This window comes from Helianthus annuus, chromosome 17 (genome assembly GCF_002127325.2).
Source record: "Helianthus annuus cultivar XRQ/B chromosome 17, HanXRQr2.0-SUNRISE, whole genome shotgun sequence".
NCBI lineage: Eukaryota > Viridiplantae > Streptophyta > Magnoliopsida > Asterales > Asteraceae > Helianthus > Helianthus annuus.
The window spans coordinates 167,317,593-167,327,832 of NC_035449.2; the positions used below are offsets into that span (position 1 = coordinate 167,317,593).

At 38.6% G+C, this 10,240-nt stretch overlaps 1 protein-coding gene across 1 annotated transcript; it reads left to right on the forward strand.

Annotated features, from left to right (window-relative positions):
- The first annotated feature begins 8,683 nt into the window (after positions 1–8,683).
- LOC110925134 lies at positions 8,684–9,259 on the forward strand. The gene has a single exon (XM_022169106.1). It carries the CDS (start codon positions 8,684–8,686, stop codon positions 9,257–9,259), a length of 576 nt encoding a protein of 191 aa, XP_022024798.1.
- Positions 9,260–10,240: the final 981 nt, after the last annotated feature.

Sequence of the window (10,240 nt, forward strand, 5' to 3'; positions counted from 1 at the left end):
GAAAAATTTGCATTTTATGATGAAGAAAATGTCGAAAAAGCTTTCAACATGGTAGATCAATTGCCAGATAACATCTACGTAACCTATTCCAAATCTGATGATTCTCATGATTCAGAGGTCGTAGGTAAAGTTGTTGAAAGTGTATTGAAAGAAGAGTCAGTAGATACAGGTAAATCTGAATCACAGGATGAAAATGAAGGTAATTTTCATGATGGATATCTGAAAAGCACAAAATCCGAGAAAAATTTGAATGAAGATTCAAAAGGATTGGTTTATACCATGATTGGATCCGACAAATTCTTCTTAGATATTGTATTCCCAATTCAGAATGTGATTCCAGAAAAGGTTGATAAAGTTTTCAAGATGGTTGAAATTAAAAAATCTGAAATTTCAAAGTTTGCTGGTAAAGGTCACAAAACTTTTTATAACAAACCGGGTTTTAAGAAGAAAAACATGAAGGTTGGGTTGGGTTATAAAAGGAAACAAAATTGGAAGAAAAATGAAGTGCCAAATTATCAGGCAAAGATGAGTTTTGTTCATGGAACAACGTCAGAAGAAGAGAAAGAACTAAAATTTAGACGACAGTCTATTGATGAGTTCTTAGCTCAAAAGAAAAAGAAACAACCACAGGTTAAAGATGTATCCAAGAGAACTTGTTTCAAATGTGATCAAATTGGACATCTTGCACGAAAGTGTCCAAATCTAAAACCTGCGGATGTTGACAAAAAGAAATCTGAAAATGTGGAAAAACAAAAATCTGAGGATGTGAAGCAAAGGTCAACCAGATTTGATTCATAACAAACTTGGAGGGACAACACAAACAAGTTTGCTTCGAATCAAAATTGGAAATTAAACCCGAACACGTTCGATTCAAAACAGACCTGGAATTCTCACACACCCAGATTAAGAACAACGCAAAGTTGGAAACATCAGTTGATATGACAAAACCCCAACAGTTTTGGAAACCAAAAGTTGTTCAAAATCAAAGTAATAAAAAAAGAGACACATTTTTACAAAAGGGGTACACCAAAAGGTCAAAAATGGTCTCTTAAGAAACAAGTGACTTCGGTAAAAGATGAGAAAATTGAAGTTAAAGATGAAAAAGTCTTTGTTCCTAATGACAAAGAGTTTCCAGCATTAAATGAAAATTATTGCATTGAAATGCCTAAGGTCAAACATACCTGGGCTAAATTGTTCAAGTAATTGAGTTAGTTGAATGTGCATGTGCTCAAGATAAATGAAGAATGTGAGAATGAAAGTTGGAGCAACCTGGCACACCGAGAGGAAGAGAAGGCTGTTGGACCCTATGTTGGTTGAAACAGGGAGTTTATTTGTTTTTTTTTAATAAACAATATTTTCGAAAACCCAAAAAATTTGAAAAATTAAAAACCAAAAATATGTTTTTAGTTTGTTAAAAACTTGAAAAACCAAAAATATGTTTGTTTTTAATTTTTGTCAAAAATAGAAAATTACAAAAATATGTGTTGATTGAATATGCCGAAACCCTCACGGCAGAACAAACATAATTACTTTCACAAGATTGAAAAACGGTTTTCAAACTGTAAAAGATTAATGGGTTGTAAATCATAGGGGTATTTACTGCTTTTTTGTGCAAATGATTCATAGTTAGCAGAAAATGGATGGCGAGACAAAGCTATCAGTATTAGGTTGTCAAAATTTTCTTTAAATGGTTTTGCATTTTAGGGGGAGAAAAATTGTCAGAAAATCCAAAAACATTAGAAAATTTGAAAAAGCCAAAAACATGATAAAATTCATGTTGGTGCACTACATCTGCTGATTCCGTCTTGTATCGAGTCATAGTCTTAGATTGTTAGATCTGGTCGCGTAATAAGAGAAATAGTGAGATTGTATAGTTTTAGGCTTACTGGATCGCTTATTTGGTTAGTAATGGGCTGAACCACTCGAACGGTAAATAGGCTGGTCCGCTCGAGCGGCAAACTAGCTGGACCGCTCGAGCGTCAATCATCCTGGACCGCTTTTATGGACATGCCATATGAGAGGGCCAGAAATCCTATAAATACCGTAAGAGAGGTCCCCAAATGTAACTAGAGAAATTCCATACCGAGGTGCTGCCGGTGTGAGATTCGAATGTAATCAGTGTCAAATTAATCAGAAAAGCATATTAAAGAGATTTCTAGCTGTTTCTATATCAGGTACTTGTTTTCCGCACCTGTATCTGATCGAATTCCTCTGATTGACTCGTTCGGGTCAGATTCCGATCCTACAAGTGGTATCAGAGCTTCAGGAGGAGGAGTTCTTATGAAATTTGCTGGATTTTGTCACGTATTCTTCTTCTACACCTTCTTTCTCAAGTCAGACCAAGATTTCACGGTCCGTTTTGGCTGATTTTTGAGTATGTTGTGCGAAATGTGTTGATTAAAAACCCTACCAAGTTTTAGCTCGAAATTCCAAGCCGTTTGGGAGATATAGAGGTTTTTCGGTCCGAAATCGCGAAGTTATCAGGTCTGGATCGCTCCAAATTACCCCTGGACCGCTTATTGGACCATCTTGGATCGCTCATAAGCTGGATCGCTCGAAAAATTGACTGGATCGCTCGAAAAATTGGCTGGATCGCTCGAAAAATTGGCTGGATCGCTCGTCCAAACAGTCTGGTCCGCTCGTCCAAACAGTCTGGTCCGCTAGTCCAAACAGTCTGGTCCGCTCGTCCGAACAGTCTGGTCCGCTCGATTGAAATAGCTGGCCTGCTCGAATTTTCTTGTTGGTCCATTTTTGCCAATTCAATTGGATCGCTTTTAATTCCAATTTCATTTTCGTTCGATTAATCATCAGGGTTCGCTCGGTTTGAGTTAGCTGTTCGATTTTCGGGATATTTTTGATTTCGGGTTTATGAACAGACTGGTTTTTCCGGACATCACAGTTTCGCTTATCTCTCACGCACAATCGCAATCCGATTCGGATTGAAAGTTTGATATTTGTTAAAACTAATCGTGTTTGCTTGTTTTTTTCTACATCAGGTAATCCGAGATCATCAGATTATCCGACTACATCAGGTTCTACATTAGGAATTTCAAGATCGAGCATGGATTCTGATTTTTACAACGCGTTTGCTACACCGAGTACTCCAACCGCGATTGCTCAAGCCATGAATCTTGAAAATGAGACGGGAACCACCCAGAAACCCCCGAAACTTATGAGTATTGAAGAATACTACGGGTGGAAAGATCGTTTTGAAAACTGGGTTCAGGCAAATCATCTCAGATCGTGGGAATGCATTTTGAAGAAGTATTCGTTACCGAGAACAGAGATGAACGTTGTCAAACAAATATCCGAATTCTCAGATCAAGAGCGTGCTATGTACAGAGCTGAGAAAATGATGATAAGTTTATTACAGCAGGCAATCAAAGAAGATATTTTCATCTTGCTAGAGCACGACAAAACAGCCAAGTCAATCTGGGATGCTCTTCAGGTCAAGTTCGAGGGTAGTGCGAGTATGGTTAAAAGCAAAAAGGCATTACTCAAGAAAGAGTTCGATCTTTTCAGCAGTTTACCAGGAGAGGATACTAAAGCGTTAATTGAAAGATACTGTCACTTAGTGAGATCTTTAACGATGATTGGTGTTGATAAAAATCGTGAAGAGTATGTTGATAAGTTGGCTGACGCGTTACCTCAGAAAGAGTGGGGAACGTATTTGATGATATTGAAAAACACGGGTGTTTATGACGGACTGACAATTGGGCAATTTATTGAAAAATTAGAGGCTCAGAATCTTGAACAGCAAAAGATCGCTAGAATGAACAGTCCTGGTGGTCAACAGGATGTTAAAATGTACTATAAAGGTAGTGTTCCAGTTTCTGAAGCTGAAAGAAGTCCAAAGATTCAAACCGCCTTCAGTGCTGGAGATTCATCTGAGAAAGCTGATCAGGGTTCAAACAAGAGCAGCAGCGGGTTTTCATCGTTTCCGAGTGTGAATCCGAAAGAGACTAACACAAGCTTTCAGTCTCAGAGTACGAAAACCGGAAATGGATACATAATTCAGTGCAACATAGCTCTCAACCTTCCAGAAGGTCAAAGCTTCTCTGAAGACACTGCGAAAGACCACATGGCACTTCTGGGTTCAGTTCTGTTATCCTATGAAGGTCTAGTTGCTGGTCGGATCGGAAATCCCATGCTCACCAAAGAGGATTACGACCAAATAGACGCCGAGGAAATGGAACTTATGGATATCAAATGGTGTCTAGCGAGTGTTCTTCGTCGGGCTGAGAAATTCAAAACCATTACCGGGAGAAATGACTTTCTTGATGCACATGTTTCTACTTTAGGTTTTGATAAATCTAAAGTTACTTGTTTTCGATGCAGGGAGAAGGGCCATTTCAAGTGGGAGTGCAAAGGAAGAGAAGCTAGCGGAGCACAGAATCCATTCGGGAAAGATGACTATTACCGCAAAGCTATCTATCAGCAAGTTGGTCAATCCCAGGAACCTCAGACAGCTCACGGAAGAAAAATTGAAGATTCCAAAAGAGCATGTGTTGTAGATTTCAGCTGGAGTGATTTCATATCATCTGAAGCCACAGCCGCACGCATTGTTGATCAAGATGATGAGAAACTACCAGAAGGTTTTAGTTGGGATATGTTTGTTGATGAGAATGGAGATTATAAAGCTTTCATTGCAAAGATCGTCCGAGAGCCAAATTTGTTTGCTACTTGGATGAGATTTATTGGAGAGAATGTATCAAGTGGAGATGAAAAATCTGTGTCATCCGATGAAAGTTCAGATGGTGTTGATGATAAAATTTCTGAAAGATCTGGAGAAATTTCAACAGATTCAGATGAAAATGTTGAATATGCAGTTAGTTCTGATGAGAGTGTTCAAAATGAGATTGGTTCAGAAAAGGCTGTTGTTTTTGATAAATCACCAACTGTTTCTGATTTATCTGATAATGAGTCTGAAAAATCTGTTCACTTTGATCAATCACCAGTTCACAACAGCAGTGATGATGAGGGAGAAAAACTTATAAATGTTGCTAAAACTCATCTTTCTCCTAAAAGTTTTCATGTTTATTTTGCAGATTGCATGGAGAAACTGAAGGGGAAACGAGCTGCTAAAGAACAACAAACTGAATCTGAAGGCGATGAAACTGAATCTGAAGGCGATGTTCAAAATGCTGAGAATGTTGCTGAGAAGATTACTGAGGATGTTATTGAAGTAGAGAAGGTGGTTGAAGTGGAAAAGGTGATTGAAGTTGTTAAGACAATCGAAGTGGAAAAGATTGTTGAAGTTGTCAAGCCATGTGAGAAGTGTTCAGAAGCATGCAAGGATTGTGCAGCTAAAGATGACATCATTGCTGAGTATGAAAAGAAGAAAGAGCAGTTATTGTTCAACCTCAATTATGTGAAGGAATCGTACGACGTGTTGAACAGAACAGTAACTGGTCTTCAAACAACAAACTCAGAGAGAGAACAAGCGCTTACCATGATGAATGCTACTTTGATGTCGAAACAAAAGGCAATAAATTTTTACATTGAAGAGAGAAGCCCGAAGACTGATCAAGACTGAAGAACTGAAGACAGAATGGTGTGACTCAATAGTCGACTCCATCAACATCTGAGGGGGAGTCTGTTGGTGCACTACATCTGCTGATTCCGTCTTGTATCGAGTCATAGTCTTAGATTGTTAGATCTGGTCGCGTAATAAGAGAAATAGTGAGATTGTATAGTTTTAGGCTTACTGGATCGCTTATTTGGTTAGTAATGGGCTGAACCACTCGAACGGTAAATAGGCTGGTCCGCTCGAGCGGCAAACTAGCTGGACCGCTCGAGCGTCAATCATCCTGGACCGCTTTTATGGACATGCCATATGAGAGGGCCAGAAATCCTATAAATACCGTAAGAGAGGTCCCCAAATGTAACTAGAGAAATTCCATACCGAGGTGCTGCCGGTGTGAGATTCGAATGTAATCAGTGTCAAATTAATCAGAAAAGCATATTAAAGAGATTTCTAGTTGTTTCTATATCAGGTACTTGTTTTCCGCACCTGTATCTGATCGAATTCCTCTGATTGACTCGTTCGGGTCAGATTCCGATCCTACAATTCAGAAAATTAAGTTTTTGTGTAAAAAGAGGAAATGAAAGTACATCAGTAGACAGTTACAGTATGCTAAAGAAATGTAATTATTAAATAGCGTTAAACAGTCTCACTGATGATATGCCGATAGGTTTTTATACATTTAGTAAACTTTTTCGGGATATAAACCTAAAGTCAAACTTGCTTATTCCGTGGGGAACATTACTTGGATATATAGGTAACCCCTGAAATCTCGTTTGAAAGGTCCCTCTTTCTGAGATACTAGGTCTTTATACTCAGTGATATCTAGGGTATTATTCCAGGACTTCTGCTGAATGGAAGTTCTGACCTAGTCCCCGAATAATACTTTCTGCATTGCTTGAAATACAGCGTCGCCCTCAGCATAAAAAACGATGAAACATTGCAAAATGATAATCATGTGCTGTTGAAGAAAAGATCCTCTAAAGGGGACACACCTAAAGTCGAACCGTCATCTCTCTGCTGAATGGAAGTTCTGACCTGAGCTCTCACGGTTTCGCATCTAACCCCTTACAGATATCATATAGGTATATTCACCTGTAAGACTGAATATTGGGATCTGGATACGGGAGTATATTCAAGAGGTGGGACACATGAATGAGTTTAAGTTCTTAAAATACCTAATTCGTATCCTGAATCAGTTGAAATTTGTGTGAAAATTTAAGTGGATCAGTATATCGACAATCTAAGTGAATTGTTTAATTCTTAATGTGTAACTAAGCTCAACGGTACTTGTGACTTGTCAAAAACTGATATGATCCTCTGACGTATACTCAAACAAAAATATTGTCTGTAAATATGTTTGTACATATTTCTTATTGCTTTATATTTTCAGAAAATACAAAAAGATTTTTGATTCTGCTTTATTTTCGACAACCGATGTCTGAAATGCTGAGTTTCAAGATCTAAGTAAGCTGATTGTGTTTCTGAAACTAAAACAAGTTCATTAATTTGAAACTTGATTTAAAAATCAAAAATCAAAAACAGTTTGTGATGTCTCCAAGATCATTAGTTTGGACTTGGATGATTAACTGTGAGGGAGTTGGCTCTGGATGCTTACATTATTATAGAGCCAGTTTACGATCCTGTTTGATGAAACTGCCAAATCAATGAAGTTTGTTGATAGGGGGAGTGGTTTAGAGAGTTGGTTGATGATTTGAAAAGATCATATTTATAGATGTTTGAGTGATTGCAGATAGTCCAGACTACGATCCTGAGAGCAGAGTCTAAGGGGGAGTCTGAAGACAAGCTTGAAGCAAGGGGGAGCTTGTAGATGGAAAGCTAGGTGTCGATCCCAAAGCACGGAAGCTTGACGAAAGGGGGAGCCTGAAGCTGATAGTAGAAGATAAAGATTGAAGGATGCTTACAATGTTACAATTTGGATAAGAAGGCAGAATGATCAAGACTGAAGAGGTGTCATGATAGAGACTAGACACTGAAGACTTCGTCAACATCCAAGGGGGAGTCTGTTAGTGCACTATGTCTATTGACTTCGTCTTGTATCATTTATTGAGATAGGATAGGATATCCATTGCCCGAGGTTCGAGAAACAGATTTTCAGGTTTTAGGAGGTGATTCCGCTTGAAACTGCACAAGACCATTTCAAGCGAAATCAGAACTATCTGATTCCGCTTGAAATCGCCTTGACCATTTCGAGCGGAATCCCAACTAGTATATATAGGGCATTTGTGTTTTCATTTGGTACGCTTCAGAATTTGTAACGAGGTGCTGCCAAAATTTGTCCAGGTTGTAATCTCTGTTAATATCAATCAAAGTGACAAATTAAAGAGAATCAAGCTGTTTCCACGTCCATTTCACTGATTCCGCCTTTGAATCGGATATAAAGCTCTTCTGAACGACTCATTCGGGTCTAACAACGATCCTACAGTTGCCCTGTGCTTCTAGGCTAGAAAAGTACATGCGTGCAGGTAATAATTGTTAAACGTACAACACTTGTGTGATATATTTCCATTAATCATGTGAGTTAAACATTGTTGTTTTTAACCTGCAGAGCGTCCGATTCAACTCGAAGACATAGACCTCTTCTAGCGGAAGCTTAACTTCCAAAGTTGTAAATTGATAGATGATGACGTCGACGTGGTCGAAGAGCTAAATATTGTTAGACAACAATTAGAGTCGCACCCCCCAGCTCAGCAAAAAAGCCTGATGTCAAAGATTAAAGCGGCGTTGACTCCAAAGAAATCTACCAAGAAACCACCGGTTGTCCAACAAAATACTCGTGGCCGACCAACAACAAAGCAGGTACAACAAAGGTTGGACGAGGCCTCTCGTATAGATGAAGAATTGAGGAGAACCTCCTTCGGTGATGCAAACACGTGCTTTGAAGGTTCCCGACAAAGTAAGTACGATAACCTTTGCCACAGCTCGTACGTTCCGTCACAGGCCTCTCAACAGTCGGTTATAATGTCCCAAAAACCCAAAGCGAGCCTAAGTCGTTCAAAGAGTTCTAAGAAGAAAGAGACATGAGATGATCACGGTTTTCCTTTAATCATTGGGGACGAGAACGCGGGAATCATCAAACAGTTTAAGTCTGCCATTCCGCCAATGTTTCATCCGCACATCTCATGCATACGAGATGTGATGCCAGACGATCATTGTGGGTTTCGGTCTGTGGCTGTGGGCTTAGGTATGGATCAAAGTTCATGGGGGCTCATTCGAAGGCACCTTGTCGAAGAAATGGATCAAAACGAATCGATCTGGTTCCCAATATTTGAAGCATGGGATGAAGGTTATTTTTACACGCATCGTCAGGACCTAATTTGGGATTCAGTGTCCAGTTGTCCCCCAGATCACTGGATGGACTTCCCCTTAGCAGGACTTCTTATTGCACAGACGTACGGTATCGGGGTGCACTTGTTAACGACAACTATGGGTGCGAGTTCCACTTTCTTCCCGATACTAAGTCCTCCGGCTAATCAACAACCATTATTCATAACGCTTGTACATGTTAATGACAACCACTTCATACATGTTAAGCTGGAAGGGGATTATCCAATGCCACCAACAAATAGGCTATGGTTGAACCATCGAAGACCCCATACAGAACAATGGGAAGATATGTACTTGCCACGTCTAGAATGGTATACATCGATAGTGAATCCTCCACCAAGATCAAACCCCAGTCTTAATTACATCGACAGTGATACGGAAGAATGATTTTTGTAATTAATAGTATTTTTGTATCGATAATTATTCTTATTGTAATTAATAAGATTTTTTGTATTAATTTCTATAATTTTTTTATAATTACAATTGCATAAAACAATTTAATAACATTTTTATAATAATTTCTATCATTTTTTTATAATTAGAATTGATTAAAATAGTTTAATAACATTTTTGCTCATATTTTTATCATTTTTTTATAATTACAAAAAAAAATTACAAATATATGCCTCGTATTGACCTAGACGGGTCGTCTATGGGTGGTCAAAAGACCATTTTGCCCCTGATATGCCCTCAGTCTAGGCTTAAACGAGGAGCTAAAAGGTCATTTCACAAAATCTAGATGCCTCGTATAGAGCTAGACGAGTCGTCTATTTTGAGCGGCAGTTTGGGTTTTGAATTTTTAAAAAAGATTTGTACATTTACCATATTATACCCCTGAGAACCCCCCAGTATAGGTCTCAACCAGGGGTTAAAAAGTAAATTTAACAAATATGGACGCCTCGTATAGAGCTGGACGAGTCGTCTGATTTGGGCGGCAAGATTTCTTTTTTTTTTTAATTTGAATTTTGAAAATCTTTTGTATAATTACCACGAAACCCCTGAGAAGCCTCCAGTATAGACCTTAATCATGGGCATAAAGGTAATTTAGAAATCTAGACGATACGTATAGGTCTATACGCGTCATATATGATATATGGTGGGCGGCAACTGTTGGGGTTTTTTCTAATTATTAAAAAAGTATATATTAAATTACCATTTTATCCCTATAAAGCCCCTAGTATAGGCCTTAGTCAGGGGTAAAATGGTAATTAACCATTCTAGTTATATCTTTTTGGATTGGTTAATTACCATTTTACCCTTGATTAAGGCTTATACTGGGGGCTCTACAGGGGTGAAATGGTAATTATACAAAAAGGTAAGACGGGTCGTCTAGATATATACGAGGCGTCTATGCCTCGTATATCAAGG